Genomic DNA, 21,263 nt, shown 5'->3' on the forward strand with positions numbered 1-21,263 from the left:
CATCTGGAAGGATAAGGGCAGCAGACGACCCCGAAATTTCCCTCCAAGTCATTCACTATCCTCACTTGTATATGTATCGCGTTTAATTCATTGCCGTTGGAGTACAATTCTGGAATTCCCTCCCCAACAGAACTGCACATGTACCTGCAACACATTGAAGCAGTGAAAGAAAGCAGCTCAACACCACCTTCCCAAAGGCAAGTAGGAACCGGGAATTAATGCTGGCCTGGCCAGCGATGTTCACATCTCTATAATTTTGGAAGGAAGATTTTAAAATTTATTTATGGAATAGAATTTTAAACCCTTGTTTCAAAATTATAGTTTCAGTTTTTAACTTCTGCAATGCTCGTCTGAAATCCAATTTGTTCGCTATTTTACCGGGAACGTTATCCAGTTTATCAGAGATGATACCTCAAATGAAATGGCGATAATCAGAAGAATAATGCAGCTGATCGTTAAACCTCCATGTGTAAATTTGCCGAAGACTGTCTTTTCTTCTAATCAATTCCAGCCTTACTAACATTTATTCAAGCAACTTCTACTCTACGTTTTAGACAGAAACCCACCGACAGCCCGCCACACAAATGTGCTCTGTGTCCTCCTGCCAGAGATGTCGGGCTCAGAATTAATAGCATCCAGAATATCAGAAATAATATTTCCAAAACAATCTGAATGACCTAAAAGAGAACAATTATCTCACTCTTTAATCGAGCATATACAAATCACTACAAATATGGAAGTATGATGTGTGACAGAGAAGGGAGCCTGAGAAGAGAGAAAAGTTGAGAGAGATATGAAGAGGAAGAGAGAGAGAAGGAGACAACAAAGTATCAGACAGACGGAGCTTTGGTCAAAGGTGAGCGAGAGGAATCTAATAGCCCCGTATTAGAAAATGTCAAGACGATTTAAATAGTGGAATTAAGATGAGAATCTATCCATTGGAACAAATTGAAAAGAAAAGGGGATTTTATTTCTCCTTTGCCTACGAATGACAACAGTTTGGAAAAGCTAAGACGGAGAACGAAAAGAACTTATGTGAAGAAATAAAATCCAAAACAGATCGCCAAAGATCTAAGAGAATAATGAGAAAGGTCGCACATGCCATCTTAAAACATAATAATATGCCTATTCACTTTCTGTATTGTTACCAAATCTTTCAGAAAGGAAAAGCCTGAAATCATTGCATGTTAAGTAAACAACAAAATAGAAGCGAGTAACTACATAATGGTAGGCGCAAGCCTAATGAAGGTTTTTCTATGAAATTGCGGATAAATCGGAGAGCCGTGATCATGACCAGAGTAAAAAAAAAATAACTCATGGTTGAGAAAGTATACAGAGAGTAAATTCTCCAACATACTTCAAGCTGTGAATCAACTTAAACATTGATTCCCTCCGCCACCCGCTCTCAGCGAAATCAATATTTTCTATTTCTAGTAACTTGCTCGTTCTTCTGCAACATGATTCGGCGAATCCATGAAATAAACAACATCAGCCCCAAGTTCCTCTCCGGGTCACGCACCATTGCAACGTTGAAATATATCGGTCGCTCCAGCATTGTAGCTGAGTCAAAAACAACCCCGAGATAACACATCTATGCAAGTGACTTCACCTCACCCGGTGCGCAGAGGGGAGGGTCGGGATGGCGACCTCCTCGTGAACCTGCTCCTGGGCCTGCAGAAACGCGCCATTTACCGGTCCAGGCAGCGGGCGATCGAGGAAGCCGTCCATCCTAACTGTCTTCCCCTATACCGCGGCTACGTTCGCGGCTGGGTGTCCCTGGAGAGGGAGCATGCAGCGTCCACGGGCGCAGTTGACGCCTTTCGCGCCCGCTGGGCACCGCAGGGGTTGGGGTGCGTTATCGACCCTAATAATCACATTTTAATTTGATGTTTTTAAGTTTCCTTTGTACTTTGATTTCTGTTCGGGCTGTTCCCCCTCCTTTTTGGGGAGCTGCCCCTTTTACTTTGTCCTGACTTAATCTGAGTTTGTTTATTTGGTTTGACCTAAAAAGAGGGCAACAGTCGGCCACTTTCCGATCACCAATTATATACGTCGCGGAGAATGTAAATTTCTTCTATTGTTCATAACAGAATGGACTCTGCTTTAGTAAAATGAAATGGCTGTAATATAAGTCTGTGCAACTTACCTTTGATTATCGATCACTGGTGACTCTGAAACGTAATTTCGATCTGCCGAACCCTTATGGCGAGACAGTTGGTAAAACTGGAACATGTGTGAGAAATGCACAATCAGTGAGAATGGAGGGGCAGACTCTGTTGTTTCATGACCTTCTGAAAGAATGATGACACATGTTTTATCATCTCTGCAATAGTTTCGGTCAGGAGATCAACTCATTAAAACAAACGCGAGAAACATGGCCTTTAGTGTAGAGCTACAGTTTGCACTTGTCTTTAGAGGCCGACTGTTGGTTGTTTTATCAGAAGGCTAAGCTTACAATCAATGCCCCACGCACCACCATCTCCTTTCCTGGATGTGTGCTAAGCCAGCGGCCGGAGAACCTCACCAGAGCTGACGGGCATAATGGTAAGGAAGGAGTTGCACTCGGCCTTGACTGCAAACCCCATGATGTTTCATGGAATAAGCCCAAACATGAAGAAGAAACTTCGGTTCAATACCACGTACCGCCACCGCCACCCTCCGCCCTCCATCATCCCACCCCCTAACCCAACTCTCAGGTGATTAACTATGTTGAATTGCCAATTTCCAACGTAATGGCTGTATTCCCCAATGCTGGGTTCCCTCAGCTCATTAAATACTTTATTTCAAACCATCAAAACATTTCGCTATTATTTAACTAAACTCATCTCGATTACAATGTATTCTTTTCAATTCAACGAGCGTAGATTCTGAGCAGTGAGACGAGATCAGTGAAAATTAATTCCAGATCATGGGCTGATGTCAGGAAAGAGCAGCCGTTGATGAGAAAGAGAAGGTAAAGCTTTAATTTCCGGTAGGACTGCAAGATGAACGGTACAAAGAGAGCAGTCATTGCGGATGACTCCGAGCCAAGCGGGGACTCTTATCTCGAGTTTATCTATACGTGCAGCTTCTAGAACCACTGGTGGCGGTCTCCATGCTGCTCACAGTGTGCCGAAACGGCTTCGAAGCCCAAAACTGACCCAATTAATTTCACGCAGGCGTACAGGCCTCGCAATCTTAAACGCACATTGTCAATTTACCGCATAAACCGAGATGGGTGACTGACACATGAAATGCAGGGTTTGCATGTGAGAAAAGGAAATAAAATAAAATCACGTTTACTCTCGTTCGCAGACATGTACTTATTTGGTAACACGATTCACTCTTTACCGTCTATTACTCAGTGATGATCAATTTTGATTCCCCAACTAAATATAACGCGTGTGCAGCTAAAAGATAATAAACCTAGCACGATAGTACGGAAGGGTACATTTGCTGAGTTATTTAACTAATTTTGCAGTATACTGAGTCCAGAGAACCCTGGAACATCTGCATCTTATATCTATTGTAAAGGGATAGATAACTTACTCTGAAATCGCCAGAGTAGCTGACCCAAAATAATGCAGGGAAAATGGGATGTGCGTAGCGTTCAAATAAGAGGAACGATTTGATACTTGAACAATTGCGACTGGACATTACGCTCCTTCATGTGAAAATCATTTCCAAATATAATGTGGGTAAGAAATAATGTTCCTTCAGAAGTTTATACTTCCAGTAGAAGAACCATCAGAAGATTAGCACTTTGACAAATGGATGGTGTGGGGGTGGTTTGCAGTAAAGGAATAAGAGGGTACTGGCAGTTGCAGGCGAGGCGGGATGATGACTGAGCGGTGGTGGGGGGGGGGGGGGGGGGTAAGTGGGGAGGGGGCGGCGGAGGCAGGGGCGCGGGGCAGATTAAATTGGCATTAGGCAGGGTTGGAAAAGCTCTTGCTTGAGAAAAAAGTTGGTGACAGTTTTTGACAGATGTATTGAAATCGGAAGCACTAACTGGTGCATAGCTGAATTTCTGGTCTCCGGATTCCGGGATGCGCACAGTTCAGTAATAATCTCACGTCTGTTATGGACACAGTTAAATCCATCAAAAAAAATTTCCGCAGTCCACTTAGTGCTCTCAACAATATTTATCCCTCCAACAACTTCATAAAACATTGTTCGAATATTAGAAAATTGATGCTTTGCAGAGTTTGCCCTGCTTTACATCCCATTATGAAGGAAATTAAACAACGATTTACAGCATAATTTAAAACGTAAGAAGGCGCTTCACAGAAATATTTCAGAACAAATATGACACACAAACAACACATTACACATGATGTCCATTTCGATGAGATATCGGGTTAGATGACCAAATATGTTTCCCTAGAATTATGTCTTAAAGAACGAAAATAAGGCACAGAGGTGAAAAGGTGTAGAAAGGCAATTCAAGTGTTTGGAGCCTATAGGGAATGCACTTGAGGTCCTGTGGAATGCAGATATCTTAAAGGATTGTAGGGTTGGAGGGGATGGCAGAAAGAGGCAAGAAAATGACACAAAGGGTTTTGAAATCAAGATTAGTACATTGGTATATAAGATTTGCATAACTGAGACTCTGTGTAGTTCAACAAACATGGTGGTGACAGGAGGATAGGAATTGCTGCAAATTGAGACATTGGCAGTAGAGATTTAAATCAATGAAATACACGAGGTTAGAGAATTGAAGACCAGACATGAGTGGCATGGAATAATGAAATCTGAAAGTACTGAAGACATGGATGACGTTTTATGTGTTCAAGGAGCTGAGACAAGAGCGAATTGGGGCTATGCGGTGGAGGTTGAAATAAGCGATCTTCGTGATCGCGCAGCTCATGTTAGAATCAAATGTGACATCAAACGTACCAATAAACTGGCTTTATCTCCGACTGTTAACAGAAAGTGAGGTGGACGGAATCAATAGCAAGGGAATGGAGTTCAGAGCCGGGAACGTAAACAATGTCTTCGGTATTCGCGATATTTTATTGAACCTCAAATGTAGTTCGTTGGCTGTAAACGTTTTTTGAAATGTCGTGAGATTGTGTAAGGTGTAGTAAAACATCAAGCATTTTAGTTATGAGGAAATTATTGTTTTCCCGTTTCGTGATTTTGTGCACGATTGTCTGCTATATGTTTCACCTTAAATCCAGTTACTATTACATAATTGGAACTGAAAACTATGCATGTTCACACTGAGGATGGTCATGGGGCGTGGCATTTTCACCCAGGAAAATAGTCCAGATTCAGTACGCATTTAACAGATCAAAAATCCACGAGTCGCTGTGGAACATCATCAGTAGAACTGTGTTGAGTCACACCATGTGATCTCAAGGACCGACACAACACTCCTGTTACTATTAGCAACAAACCAGGGGAGCAAACTGTGTTGAATGCAGAGTTCAGGAGAGAACGCAAAGAGCAGCACCAGGCATATATTACCATGAGCTGCCAAAAGGTGAAGCTGTAAACATAGGACTCCATACATGTTAGTCAATGGAAATACCATGCGCCCGAAAGACAACAATAATCCTAGAACTCACTAATCAGGTCAATGTTCTGTAGTCCTATGTTATTTATAGGTTAGTTTATAAAATGTGGAGGAACTGTGTCAGAGCACTGCTCATGAATTTTAACAATAACATTTCTTTCTTCAACTGAAACGATTGGATTACGATAAAATACTCCTTTACTTCCTCCTTATTTTAACAGAATACACACAGATTTTAAGTTTTACATGGATTACAAAGTACATTTTAAGATACAATGGTCTCAGTAACACAACGTCCCATTGCGCACAGAGATTGTCTGTGATCAAATGCACACATTCGGCTGTGAACCCAAGTTACTTTTTGTGGATTTCTCCTCAGAAAGCCAGAAGATGATTGTCACATTAGAGGTTCCGAGCTTCATTCCCAAAACGCGCTTTAACATCTCTCACAATAATGCTTTCCCTTAGTGGTTTGCATTCAAAGGGCACTTTATTATGTTATTCTTTGCAACTTCCTTTTTAACTCAGAACACATTGTTCAATCTTCCTCGAATTCTTCAGAAAATACCTTGAACAACGAACAAAGAACGGCACTGCACAGGAACAGACCCTTCAGCCAATAAGCCTGCGCCAATCACATTGTCCTACCCCGACCAACGGCCTGTATCCCTCTCAACTCCGTCTGTTCATGTGCCTGTCCAGATAAGTCTTAAATGTCGCTAACGTATCTGCATCAACCATCTCACTTGGCAGTGCATTCCAGGCCCCCATCACCCTCTGTGTAAAAAACCTTCCCCCAAATCTGTACTGAACCTTTCCCCCCTTACCATGAACTTGTGCCTCCCAGTGATTGTCATTTCTGCCCTTGGAAAAAGCTTCCAACTGTTCTCCTTATCTATGCCGCTCATAATTTTATAAACTTCTATCAGGTTGCCCCTCAGCCGCCGTCTTTCCAGGGAGAATAATGCCAGTTTATTCAAACTTTCCTCATAGTTATTACCCTCCATACCAGGCAACATCCTGGTAAACATTTTCTGTACTCCCTCCAAACCCACGACGTCTTTCTAGTAGTGTGGCGACCAGAATTGGACGTAGCATTCCAAATGTGGCCTAGCTAACGTTTTATATAAGTGTAACATAATTAGCAAATTTATAATTTTACTGTTCGTTATCTCTGGATATTTCATACTTCTGTGGATAATACTTCTGCTATACCTTACAAGGCTCCGAATCTATTTCTGGGGTACACCCTGATACGGCTCCCAGTTGTTGTACACATACTACCAATTATTGTGTGACTCAGAATAAATTCAAAAAACAGTTGAAGAACCTGGTGAAGTGTCCCTTTGGTGTATTTGCAAAATGCACTAAATACGAGTAAACACTTTAAAGCCTTTCCAGAAAAGGAACGAAGTCATGTATCATAAAGCGAATGGCCTTCAATATGCACTCCTGGATTCTGTGATAAAGGGGCAATTGGGTTGGTGACGCCCTCCCAGAGCTTTGTGATTCATGCAGAATGCAGTCGACCTGTTATCCACATAGGGTCTGGATTCAGAATGTAGTGTATCCAGTCAGTTCTCTTCCCTCATGACACAAGAATTGTAGGGCAGTGCGCGAGTGACAGATGCAGTGGATGTTACTCTCCCTTGAATTTTCTTTCCGCGATTAATAAGCCCACTCAAAATATTCCCACGCCTCAATAATCCTTCCCCACTTTGAAACTTGCTAGTCATTCCTGCTTTTGAAGCATCTACCGTTTTGATACTTCTCATTGTGAACTGCTCAGTGACAGTGAATCCACTGCCCCCATGAAGCAACACTCAGTGAAAAGACGCCCATGAAACTCTCCCAAAGTAAAACATTCCACTCAACTGTCTGGACAATTCACTGTCCATGACCCCTGCAATAGGGAAATCAGGTATATTATCTACACTGTCATCCACCACAGATTTGTACATTGCAATACTTTCTTGGGAAAGTCTTACTTGTCTTACAAAACTACACCTACAATTTTACTTGCAACAGTCTTGCTTGCCGAAACTGCACCCATTAAAACACACTAGCCTGGTTTGGGAATGAACCGAGCGTGGACATTTGAATCAAATATTAGCAGTTGAATCTTTAGTGGATCAATTGGCTGCCGTTAAAGAGTAAAAAGCTTGAGTGCAGATGAGATATATTCCCACAATATGAAAAGGTAGGACAACAAAAGATAGAATAGGATGAAGCGGAAAAGCGGTCTAATAATAATGTCAGATAAATAAAAGAAGTGAGAGGAGTAAAAGGAAGATCAGGGCCAATAAGAGATTGAAAAGGGGATTTATGAATGGAGGAAGAGAGCGCGATTGAGGCACTAAATGAATACTTTTCAGTTGTCTTTAACAAAAGGACGATGCTATCGACGTAGTTGCGAAAGAGCAGGTTGTTGATTCAAAGATTCAGCGAAGAATTGATCAACGAGAAATCATGGAAAGGGTGACTTTATTTAAAATTGAGGCTGGATTAAGTGACATGCATTCAACAAAACCGAGGAAAGTAAGTTCATGAATCATAGACCTGTAGAGTCATTGAATCCCGACAGCGCAGAAAGACTACATCTGGCCCATGAAGTCTGCACTGGCTCTCTGAAAGAGCACTCCACTTAGGCCCTCCGCTTCCCCCTATCTCCTTAACCCCACGCATTTACCATGGCTAATCCATCTAATATACATATCTTTGGACAACAATGCGCAATTTAGCAAGGCCAATCCATCTAATTTAAACATCTTTGGACTGTGGGAGGAAAGCCGAAAATCTGAAGGAAGCACACACATACATGTGTAGCTCCACAGAGGCAGTCATACAAGGCTGGAGTCAAAATCCCTGACGGTGTGATGAAGCAGTGCTAACCACTGGGCCACCTGGGAGGTGGTAAGAGCCAGTCTGCCCCAAAAGGGAAACGTGAATAGGCTATCATAACGATTTGCAATTAATATTTTATGAAAAGATATCTATATCCAGGAGGAAGAGTTAAAAATGGATTCAACTGAAACATTTATTTGAAAAGGAAAATATAAACTGGAAAAACTCCAAAGTATTACATTTACACAGTCAACAGTACTTTGACAAACATTTAGAAAAGCATGTATGCCTAATTAACTCAGATAGAGACATCCCTTTTAGGCAACATACTTCATAGATGTCAATCTATAACAACACTAGTAATATTGCCACAACTTCACTGTTAAAAACTAAACTTCTCACACGGGCCTTTCTCTCTCTCTCTCTCTGTCATCAAATACTGAGAGCCCAAAGCAGGTATCAAAACCCTGCAGATAGAAAAAGGTTCGCTGGGAGTGGTGGCCATTGCTTTTCCACACTTCTGTTTCCAGCACACACATCGTCTTCCATTTCTCTTTTAATATCTCTTTATCTTTCATCTATAGCTCTATTGTTTAACTTCCCTTAAAAATTCATTCTGCAGAATTTACAGGTATTCCATGGTATGTTATGCGGACTCCTTTTATGAATGAGCGAACTTATCACTCTGCTCCATCGCTTTATGATCTACGATAATTTAACATGTTCCACTTCGATGCACAACAGTTAACTTTAAATGACTTCCCTTATCTTCTTAAAGTAAATTTCTATTCATGCTGTGAACTGGTACTCCAACTAATCTCTGCTCATATCCACTTCATATTTCTTGCTTTGACTCGTAACCGCCACCTCCTTTATTATGTGAACCATACTGTTTTCAGTTCAATTAGGCTATTCATACCCAAAGGAAAACACACAAACCTGTTTCACAGTACATCACAGTGATATTGGGGAAATATTTAAAAATATATAATACTTTACCACAGAAAACATAATATTCCAGTCGTTCTTAGATGCAGAGGTACTTGTAGAAGTCTAGCTAATTTGAAATGCTACACTTTTGTAGCCATTCGTGGGTCTGAAACCATATAGAGGCAATAATTCTGGACAAAATTAGCAGTCAACTGGACAATGGGAATTTATTAGAAACATAGAAGATAGGAGCAGGAGGAGGTCATTTGGCCCTTGGAGCCTGTTCCACCATTCATCAGGATCATGGCTGATCACCCAGCTCAATAGCCTAATACTGCTTTCTCCCCTTAACGTTGGACCCCATTCGTCCCAAATAAGGAGGTCATTTGGTCCATCGAGCCTGCATCAACAACAATCCCACCCAGGCCCTATCCCTGTAACCCCACATATTTACCCTAAAAATCGACATGGATTTGTCAATGAGGAAACATATTTAAATATTCTTATTGAGTATTTTCATGAGGAGACTGAAGTGGTTGTAGAACATAATTGGGTTGATGCGGTGTAGATTAAAATCCAAAATGTATTTGCTAAGGTGCCACATAACAAACTTGTCAGCGAAGTGAAGGCCCATGAAATAAAAGGGAGTGTCATAGCATGACAGGTGGTTTTAAATGTTTGCTTCAATCAGGCGGATGGTATAAAAATTGTTTTCTCAGAGATCGTTGCCAATGCCCCTGCTTTGCTTGTTCTATATGAACGATCACAGTTTGAATGTGAGGCCACAAATACAAAATTTTCGATGACACAAAACGTATAAGCATTATGAACAGTGGTGCGAATTGTTAGGGTCGGAAGCCAGACTAGATCACAACAAGTTATTTTTTGGCAACAATGTGGGAAAAGGATATTTCATTCCAGGCATGATTCCTATGGCAAAACAGGAATATTTTATATGAAATAACATTTATTTATAACAGTTTAAATATCAGGCTAACAATGGAAACAGATTACCAATCAACCGTTGAACACTACTTAAAATTGAAAGGAAAACAACGTAATTGCTAACTTATCACTGTTCCAGTTCCAAATAAGCAACATTCAATTCCACACTGAAAAATGCCACTTTCAAATACAGTTAGAAAACAAAGATCTTCTTGCTGTAATATGGGTGGACAGTCTTAAAGTTTTCAGAGAGAGAGAGAGATGGGTGGCATGGTGACACAGTGGTTTGCAAATCTGCCTCACAGTGCCAGGGAGCCTGGTTCAATTCTAGCCTTGGGTGACTGTCTGTGTAGATTTTGTACGTTCTGTCTGTATTTGCATTGGTTTCCTCTGAATGTTTTAGTTTCCTCCCACAGTCCAAAGATGTGCAGGTTGTGTTGTTTGGCCATGCCAAATTTCCCGTTGGTGTCCCAAGATGTGTAGGTTAGGGAAGTAGCAGAGTAAATAGCGGGTTTACAGGGATAGGGCCTGGGTACAATGCTGTGACGGAGAGTCGGTGGAGGCTTGCTGGGCCGAATGGTCTCCTTCCACACTGTAGGCTTTCTATGAAAACAAGTTTTTTAAAGCCTGCTAAATCCTCCTAACTTCAACCAAACTCCTGATCAACAGCAATTGAAACCAAAACCAGCTCCAAATCCCTGCCATCGAACTAGCTCTTCCCATCAACTAGATCATCACATGACCCTTTCAAACAACTCCCCAGAGAACCTCCTTTTCGTAAACAGAAGTCCATTATCTCTGCCTAAGTAAACAAAATGAATAGCTGAAATGAATAATTATCCAACTGATACAATTCTTCAGCTGAATGTTTTCTCGACACACTGAATGCCTGTGGAATAAACCTGAGCGTTAAACATTTTCCTGAAACATAACAGAACTATACGTGTGTGTGTGCACGCACACCTGTCAATTGCACACTATCATCACAGGACAGAGATCATCCTCCTAAAACTTTATAATGAGATGAATGAAATTGATGCCGAGAAGTATGAAGTGATACATTTTGGTGGAAGAACGTGGGAGACAATTTGAAAGAAAGGATGCAATTCTGAAGGGGATGGAGGACCAGGGGGGCATTTGGGTATATTGAAACACTCATTTTCAGGTGGCATGATGATGCGCATCCTTGTTATTTCTTAATAACAAGGTAATCAGGATCGTTGATGTGAAGTGGAAGAGAGTTATAAATTTAGGCGCACATAATTCAAAACTAACGAATGACGAACAAGTATAGGCAGTGGATTTGGGGTATGCTGGTGCAAGGTGTCCATTTTTGGGTCTATGCTTTAGGAAAAAATCCAGAGATTAGGGATGGTGCAGAATTCTTTTTTTATCATTTGTGTTGTCAGCTGGGGAACTAGATTTCTTCGGAAAAATGGAGTGTCCGGACTTTTGTCCATAGATAACAGACGGTTGAAAGTAGATTCGGTGGAGCTGTTCAAAATCACAAGGGTGCAGGATAGATCGTGAGAAACTTCTTATTGACAAGAAACTGAAGATATTGATTTAAGCGAATTGGCAAAGAACCAAAGAGAACTGGATGAATAACTTCTTCACAGAATGACTGGTTAGAATATGAATGCCCTGCCTTGACGAATGTAAGAGGCAAATGTCGTTGTTGCTTTCAAAAGACAATTTGAAAGAAATGTGAATAAGGAAATATTGTAGGTTGCTGTGTAAATGTAGGCAGTGGGTCTAATTGAGATGGCACTTGCAGAGCCGGCATGGACTCAGGTGCTTTCAGGAGTCGATGATTCCATCATTCATCCAGGTGTTGATACTTCCTGGAGTATGAGAGCAGAGTCAAGTGATCGTGATGCTGATCCTCTGACGTCAGAATGGGAGATAGCGCAGACTCAGATCTGGATGTGAACAGTTCACTCAGGATAGGACATGAGGCTGGGACGTCCAAAACTGAGAGACAGAAAATCGCAGAAACTGTCCATGCAATGAACTCAGTCACGTTTATAAAATAAAATCATCCACTCCCACCAGTAATCTGAGTCTGGATTCCCGCAGTGACTTCAGATCTCTCTTTCCACCTTTACTGAACTGATTCCCCCACAGCCTGAAACACATGAAACAGAAAATAAGTCAGTTTCACAACAGTTTAAGTAATAAGCAGTTAATTTTTAAAAACTAATTTCAGACACATATAACTCATCAAACTGATTTTACAAACAGCATTTACAGATACTAACCCGACCCGCTCCAGGCTCTTGCAGGTTAGAATGAGGCGGCGAAGAGCGGGGACAGATACGTCTGTGAAGAAGTTTGATTCCAGGGACAGCACCATCAGTGACCGGTTTGTAGTAAGAGCAGAGGCAAGAACCTCGGCACAAGCATCTGTAAGAGCGTTTTCATCCAAGCTGAGATCAGACAAAGCGAAATAAAATGAATTATGTAAATGCTTGGCACCCCGTTAAATGTATGTTCCCTTAACCATCACAGCACAGTGAAAGCCGCGTGGGTCATATACAAGATTCACTGCAGTAACTCACCATGGGTGTTCGGACAACACTTCAAAACTTACGCCATCTTTCACCGAGAAAATTCAGGGCAATGAATGCATAGGAGCAATACCACCTTCAAGTTGCATTCCAAGCAAAGCACTATCCTGACTTGGAACGATAGCGCCGTTCCATCACTGGCGATGGGTCAAAATAATTTTGTGGCTGTACCTGCACTAAATAGGCTGCAGCTGTTCAAGTCAGCTGCTCACCCCCACCCCGTTGAAGGTTGGGGGTGAGCAGAAACACATTCTAGTCTTGCTCTCGACGCTCACTTGACATGGAAGAATGAAACGAAATGCGTAATGTTTCCTCATGGTGCAATTATTGGCGCTGAAAATAATGCTGATGGTATGTTCTTCGCACGTAAACAGAATGCTGCTAAAATATCTCTGAAAGTGTATCAAATGAGTGGGTGGGTGGGGGGGGGGGGGGTGGGTGAGGCGGCGTATTATCTCTTCAGGGGTTATGGGATACATACAGCTCGTTGCTCACTTCCTTTAGGTTAACACTGCTATTGATTTCTCCTGTAAAACCCATTGGACACTAAATAGGCTCTCAAAATGCGTTCAACATCGCTGCAAAGTGATCTATAAACACGATTGTGCCATCTCAAAATTACTGTGATGCCCACACGCAAGGTTTCATTTCATGATATGAAATCTTCCTTATCGTTATATGTTTGCAGCTCTTTTCGAGGGCTGTCCACCAATAGGCATTTTCGAACGACCTATAACGTCTGCACCGACTGTATGAAAAAGCATCTTACCCAGGTCTTTCCTCCGCCCTATCCCCATGGCCAATCCACCTAACCTGCGCAGCATGGACTGTGGGAGGATACTGGAGCACCCAGGAGAAAACAGATGCAGAACGTACAAGCTCTAGACAACCAGTCACCCAAGGTGGGAATTGAACCAGGTTCCCTGGAGTTGTGAGGCAGCAGTGCCACCGTCCCATCATGAGGCAACTCAGATGTTGGTTGCGATGTGTAGCAGGGTACATAACTTGCAACGTGCGTATCCTGGTCTTCATGTAGTCTATTGCGTCAGGAATGTTTATTTTGAGGAAGCTCGTTGACATTCATGTTATTTTCATCAAACCAATCTGGATTTCTTCAGGTTCTGAAACCAATCAATTCTGCAGCTGTTTCTTGTAGGACAGATTTCATCTGTTCCGTCTGCTCTGCTCGGTTACTTGCTTATTCATTTTGCACAGTGACACGAGAGACTTATTGGCTGTGCCATGTCAACCAGGCAACTTAAGCCAAGCAGCGTTTGGGTTATCTTTTCAAAGCCTGTCTTAATTAGGAGACAACAATGCAATATCTGGCGGAGGATGTTTGGCCACTCATAGTGCTGCGGGATGTCCCAGGTCAACTGACAATTAACACATGCTACTTAATCCTGCATGCAGCTTGAAGCTGCTGCTTTAGTGCAATGTTTTTGTCACACTTTCTCCTCTCCTCCGAGCTGAATGACTTTTATTCCCATCTACGTTGAGCCTTTGGTAATCCCAGCAAGGGAACTTTGCATATTTCAAATGCAAGGGACTGTTAGACGCAAATCCACATATGAACAACCAACTGAACGAACTTGAGGGTAGACTCATGAGGAAAGGCAAGGAGAAGGGCACTCCTAAATAATACCAACAACTTTGCAGTTACTGCTACTGCTGTCACATCAGCCTGCTGAGCCGTTGTGGGGAAACAAGTAGCTAAAAGTAATAGTGTACTATGTTTACTGATAACCTTATTAATTATTATAATAATAATGTATACGGTCAGTTATTCACTTGGTAAAAACAATATGACTTTTATCTGGTACTTACCGCAGATCCTGTATTATGCATTTTGGATTCCTTAGAGCTTCAGATAATAGCTTTATTCCTGAATCTCGCAGTTTATTGTAACTCAAGTTCAGAACCATCAGTGACATATTTACGCTGAGAGCAGAGGAGAGGTCCATGGCACAAGAATCTGTGAGGCCGACCACAGTCAACCTAGATATCAGACAGGGAGAGAATGATTAAGACAGTCAGTAAAATCACACTGCTGAATTATAGCTGTAATACCCTTCATAATGTACAGGATCATTAATCAATGATCAGCTTCACATCGCTGATCATTATGAATACACCAGCACAGTTTATTACTTACTGTAGTTCCTGTATTTTACACTTTGGGTTACTTAGAGCCGCAGACAGTAATTTCACTCCAGAATCTCCCAGTTTATTAATACCCAGGTTCAGGACAGTCAGTGATCTGTTTGTGCTGAGAGAAGAGGCGAGATCCTCAGCACCATAATTTGTGGCAGCAACAGATTCCAGTCTGTAGATCAGCGAATTGGAAGAATAACAGAAGAATGAGCGGAATGGTGTTTGATAATGATACGATCATTATTATAACAGTGTAATGCTAGTTTATTAACATCAATGATATTTATAAGACAGAGGATTTGATAACCACTTGACCAATTCTAACAACAATACAACATTATAAACAACAAATTGTAATAAGTAAAATCCCACTCAGTCTGGTACTTACTCCAGTTTCCTTATTTTACAGTCTGGGTTCCTGAGAGCCACAGACAACACTTTCATCCCGGAATCTCCCAGTTCATTATTACTCAACCTAAACACAGAACAAAACAGTGAGGAACGGCATGCAACAATCTCCATTCTCCTGTGAAAATCTCTGGCTCAGATGCCACAGGAAAATTGGAAGAAACATATTGAAATCAAAGCACTGAACGTTAAACTCAATGGTGACCTTACGGTCTTGTATCAAAGTTGTAGGTTGGGGTCTAACAGATCCACCGCGATTTCAACAACTCGCATGATTCGCCTCTTGGTTAGTCAGAGGACAATGAAAAATTAGCATAGTGCAAACTGATTGACTGTTCACACTCAGTCGTCTCAATTTATTGAGGAAGATTAATTTCTCTGCTCTCTATATCTATGAAGATATTAAATTATCTATGCAATATTTGACCATGTCGTTCATATTAAACAGGAAGTCTGTATAAATATTAAAATGCTCACAGTTTTTTAATGGAATCCTCATTTTTCACAACAAAATGTTAATGAAGCAAATTACCATGTTAAAACAGGATTAAAGCTACATTAACAAATAAACGGTTACCTCAAAATTTGACACTTATACAGTACTGGTTCCAGCCGTTGCAGTACTTCATACTGAATGTAGCAGTTCTGTAGGTCAAATGAGTCTATTTTATCACATATTCCAATAATTGGAGCCAACATTGCACAGTCAATGGGGGTGAGTCGTAAAGAATAATGTGGGTTTGAGTCTCCAAACTTAAGTTTTTGTATGGAACCCACGACGGCACGAGCCAGGGCATTGTTCTGAGACTCAAATAGATAATGCAACGCATTCAGGAGCTTCCTTTTACCAATTTTACTCTCTGCGCTTCCTATATGAGCGAGAAAATTCTCCTTCACCCAGTCGATCATTTCACACGTTGCTTTATGTAAAAAGGGACCCAAAATCTCCTCCAGAGGCCAAGCTGACTGTGGGGAAGAGAGACCAGCAGCAAAACGGAGAACTACTTCAAATCGTCCATCTTCCTTGCTGTGGGATTCTTGGAGCAGTTTCTGGATGTCTCTGGGTTCTGTCGTCAGGAATTGTGCGAGTGCTGCTACAAACTCTTGGAGGGTGATGTGTGGGAATGTGTAAACTACACTCTGAGCAGAATCATCGTTCTCCAAAAGTTCCACGAGAAACCCAGACAGGAACTGGGACGGTTGCAAATTATACTTGATGAAGTCTTTATTTCTGAACACAATCTTTTTCTCGGAGATTCCTGTGAAGGCCATCTTACCAACCTTCAATAAGACATCACGGGGACATACACTCTCTCGGCCATGGTTTTTCAGAATGTTGTAAATATAATAGGAATATAGTTGGGTGGTAGTCTTGGGAACTTTCTGTTCTTTCCTCTCTTTCTGTGTAAAGAATGGGCCCAGTGATAGCCCGAGGATCCAGCAGTAGGAAGGGTTGTAGCACATGGTGTACAGGATCTCGTTGTCCTCCATATGTTTGATAACAACTTCTGCCACTGCCTGATGCTCAAAAAACTTGTGGAAATATTCTTTCCGTTCTTCACCAACAAATCCCAGGATTTCAGCCCAGACACTGAACTCAGCTTTTTCCAATAAATGTAATGCAGTGGGGCGGCTAGTCACAAGCACTGAACATCCTGGGAGCAGCTTGTGCTGTATTAAACTGTACACAATTTCTGACACATCAGAAATACATTCAGGATCTGTGCACATGGACTGAGGTTGTGCATTTCTCTGACTGTCAGCAAAGTCAATACTGTCCTTGAATTCATCCAAACCATCAAATATAAACAACAATCCCTCTGGGTTCTTCCAAAGCTCACCCAGAAAATTCCCAAAGTAGGGATATTGATCCAGTACCAGTTTCTTCAGGGTTGTTTTGCATTTAATCACATTCAAATCCCGGAATTTAAAACTGAAAACAAATTGAAACTGTGGATATATTTTTCCAATGGACCAATCATAAATAAGCTTTTGCATCATCATTGTTTTTCCTATTCCTGGTATTCCACTCAAAGCTGCTGAAATGCCAGAACTCGATCGCTGAAAGAAATGTTTCATTTTCTGGAGCAAACTCCCAAATTGGGAAAAACTGCTCTGAAACAATTGATCAATTCGGATTTTTTCTAGTTCTCTCCGGAGATGCTTCTCTCTCCACTCTTCATGGACTCGGCCTCGTGCCAGCAGTTCATCTTCTACAAGCGTCCGATCTCGAACAGTAGAAATGACCGTCAGTTCAACATATCGATCAACCAGCTTGAACGTTTTAACCTTCGCTTTTATTAAGATAGTGTTCATTTTCAATGTTTCAGTTTGTACCCGGAGTGTCTCCTTGTGTTTCTGCTGAACACCTTCAATTAGAAAGGAAATAAAGTGTTTTTCACTGTTGCTTATCAATTTTAGAAATCACTTGAAATACGGTTTTTCACTACAGGGAGGTAGCAAGTAACAATTTAATTAATGTTTTTTGTAGGCAGGAGTGCAGAACCTTTAAAAACAGTGGATGTGAAATGTGGGTGCCAGACTTGGTGCAATCTAATTGGCTGATAGTGCAAAATGGGGGCTGTTGATTGGCACCATTTATATTGCAATTCCATCATTACAATTAATATTCAATAGTAAATGTTTCTAACCTTCAGATGATTCATTTACTTGTCAAAAATGAAGAGGTGAATCAATTTTCTTCGGAATATAATAACATAAAGTTAGACAGCTTATACAGCAGCAATTACGGCCAATTACTTCATTTAACACATTTTGGCATCGATTCTCCAGTCGAACATACTTCTATTTCCTCATTTTAACTTCTTTCGTAGAACCCTCTGCTTTATTTATGTTTGAGTACCTCTCTAGCTTTGCAAAGAATGCAAATACCACTTATTAATTTACTATTGTCAGGGAACGGATCAGAAACCCCAGGTATGTTATGAAGCCCGAAAAGCCTGCAACAGTTTTTTTTTTCCATTTTATCATGAGTGTGAGTATAAGGTGTCTCACTCCAGGTGTGATTTTATTGGCACACTAGGAAGGTTTTGTCAAAACAAACTTTATTTAACATATACGAATGGATCAGATTAACTTTTACCAATTAAAATACCGATGACAGGTGGCACAGTTGTTAGCACTGCTGCACCAGGGACCCGGGTTCAATTCTGGCCTTGGTGACTATTTGTGTGGAGTTTGCACGTTCTCCCTGTATCTGCGGGCGTTTCCTCCAGGTGCGCTTGTTGCCATCCCGCTCCAAAGCTATGTGGGTTAGGTTGATTGGCCATGCTAAATTGTCTATTAGTGTCAGGGGGATTAGCAGGGTAAATATGCGGGATCACGGGTTAGGCTCAAGGTGGGATTGTTGTTAGTGCAGGCCTCCTTCAGCACTGCAGAGATTCCATGATTCTTCTGTGAAGATATTTAAATCTTAACTGCTCATCCATCTCGACTAATTTGCAATTCAAACAATATTCCTCTATCGACTTAACATTTTCTTTAAAATCAGTTCGCACCACACAGGCTTACGTACTTGAGCCTGTACTTGAGTTGCCAGTCTTCGAGCCTCCAGAACACCTCTGGAGAGAGAAAGAGTCAGAGAGGGAGAGAGAGAGAGAGACCTATTTCACCTATCAGGTCCAATACAGCAGCGGCCGCAGAGAGAGGGCGAACTCTTGCTTTTTTTTCAGAACCCAGCAGTAACTGCTTGTTTTTCCCTGTAAGTGTTAGCTCTTCCACTTAATCATGAGACTGTTTCTGTCAATCGACCTCATCAAAACCCTACTCTAAAATCCCAAGCGAAAAACAAAATAAACAAAAATGCATTAACTTAAAACAAACAACTCTAGCTAAAATCCTTAGCCTGCATTCTCAGCATGTGAGCTGCCCAGTTTTGCAGACCAATGGGCAAAAGTTAACTGAAAATATAGTATTTTGTTCTCTGTACATGGTGTCTTTTTTTTAAATCTTTTTTTGTTTATTTAAAAAAGGGTCTCTACTCTTCTAAATTTGTTTTTAAAAGATGAAACAAAACTGAGTTGAACTTTAAAAATACCCCGCAAAAGTACCATAATATGAATATATTTCTTAAAGGCATAGTTTCATCACGCTACCTCTGGAACCGAGTTTCACATGATCACCACTCTCTTCGGTTTCTTCGAAATTGCTTACTGAACTTCTCGGAAATTTCTTATATGATCGGCTGTAAGTTTGCAATTCTGCTAGAAACACTCACTTGCTGTGCACTGTAGTAAGGCATCTTGCCTTTTTGCAGATCACCTCTCAGCTTTCTTTTTATTTAAGATAAAAGAAACCGACCATGTGAAACAATTCCTGATATGGATACTCCAGATTTCTGCATTAACTTTGTAAATCTTTATGTTTTGCATCTTCTCCATTGCACCTACATGCTTTATTTAACATGCGCATATAGTTGCCTTCCGTGGTATTATAATCTTTGATGTTGATTCGTTCAAAAACAAAATCGCATAAACACGAGTGGCAGAAATGCGCCGGATGTGCCCTGGAGTCAACTCCTTGATAAAGAAGATGATACTTTCTATATGATCTCCACTTTTCTATCATTGCCACGGATTCTATCTTTTCTTTTATGCCAAACCCTCCATCGATCTCAGTTTGAAAATATCCTGTGTCTCTACACACCACACAGCTAAAAGCAAAGAGAATTTTTAACAAACTGAATGAATACATTTCTTCGAATCGCAGCCCCAATTCTTAGCATCCACCCTATCAAGCCTTTCAAGAATTTAATGCATTTCAATCGAACGATTCTCATTTTGTTTCCTACAATCAAATGCATATAAAGTCATTCGACTATTTTCCCACTGGGGCAACTGTATTATCCCAGCAATCAATCTACTGAACCTTTACTCAAGTCCTTCGAAAGCAACCTTATTCTTCAATACGCCAAGATGTAAACAGTATTCCTCTTCCATTTTTGGGGTTACATTATTTTCAATTGCATATTCCGATTGATTGCCCAACTGAACTTTTACCTGGTTATTATTTTACTTAATTAGACATTAAATAATTGTGTTTTTCTGACACTCTGGTTTCAGAGCCGTGTTAACGTCATTTCATAATAGATTCATGCCTATTCCGAGTTAAATGGCAATGTTGTATTTTTGAATGGGATGGTCACAAGATCATAATTGAGTAATCCTCGGTTTTAATCACGGGTACGAATTTTGGTAGCATAAGACAGACAACTATGCTTCCCCTGCAGACATCTACCTCTGTTTATTGCAAATCTTCTCGGCTTCTCGCACAGCTCGAGCCAGAGCTAAATTGAGATTGGCAAGATTAGCAAATTATATAAAATTGTCCATCCAATTTACACCATAACTGTTCTTCTTTCTGATAATGTAATGCAGTGGCCGTTTATTTAATATGTTTCCCCAACCTGCAATACCAATGTCAGCAAAAAATGTTACTTCCTTCCTCGCCAATATTTCTCTGTTAGAACGTTGTCCTAAATTTAATCGGCTCGGCTTTGCAGCTCTTAGGTTGTTGTTCAGCTGCTGTGAATGCTTTGACTGCATCAGAGTAAGTATTCTTGGGCGGCATGATAGCACAGTAGTTAACACTGCTGCCTTAAAGCGCCAGAGACCCAGCCCCGATTCCCGGCTTGGGTCACTGTCTGTGTGGCGTTTGCACATTCTCCCCGTGTCTGCGTGGGTTTCTTCTGGGTGCTCCGATTTCCTTCCACATGCCAAAGATGTGCAGGTTAGTTAGATGTGCAATTTAGCCATGCTAAATTGCCCCTTAGAGTCAGGGGCCCAGGTAGGGTAAATGTTTGGTGTTATGGGAATAGGGCCCTGGATGAGGTTGTGGCTGGTGCAGACTCGATGGGCCGAACGGCCTCCTTCTGCACTATAGGGATTCTACTGCAA

The 21,263-nt window shown here is 41.2% G+C and overlaps 1 protein-coding gene across 1 annotated transcript in view; it reads right to left on the reverse strand.

Moving 5' to 3' along the window:
• Positions 1-12,241: 12,241 nt before the first annotated feature.
• The window catches only part of LOC144505394 (NACHT, LRR and PYD domains-containing protein 3-like), a 50,520-nt gene continuing 41,498 nt past the window's right edge, over positions 12,242-21,263 (reverse strand). Inside the window, exons 10-15 of the mRNA XM_078231505.1 lie at positions 15,926-17,717; positions 15,329-15,415; positions 14,942-15,112; positions 14,614-14,784; positions 12,478-12,645; positions 12,242-12,344 (exon numbers count right to left, since the gene is read on the reverse strand). Of these exons, the coding sequence (XP_078087631.1) occupies positions 12,242-12,344; positions 12,478-12,645; positions 14,614-14,784; positions 14,942-15,112; positions 15,329-15,415; positions 15,926-17,717 (2,492 nt within the window). The remainder of the gene's footprint in view (positions 12,345-12,477; positions 12,646-14,613; positions 14,785-14,941; positions 15,113-15,328; positions 15,416-15,925; positions 17,718-21,263) is intronic.

The sequence above is a fragment of the Mustelus asterias genome, chromosome 16 (assembly GCF_964213995.1).
Source record: "Mustelus asterias chromosome 16, sMusAst1.hap1.1, whole genome shotgun sequence".
Lineage (NCBI taxonomy): Eukaryota > Metazoa > Chordata > Chondrichthyes > Carcharhiniformes > Triakidae > Mustelus > Mustelus asterias.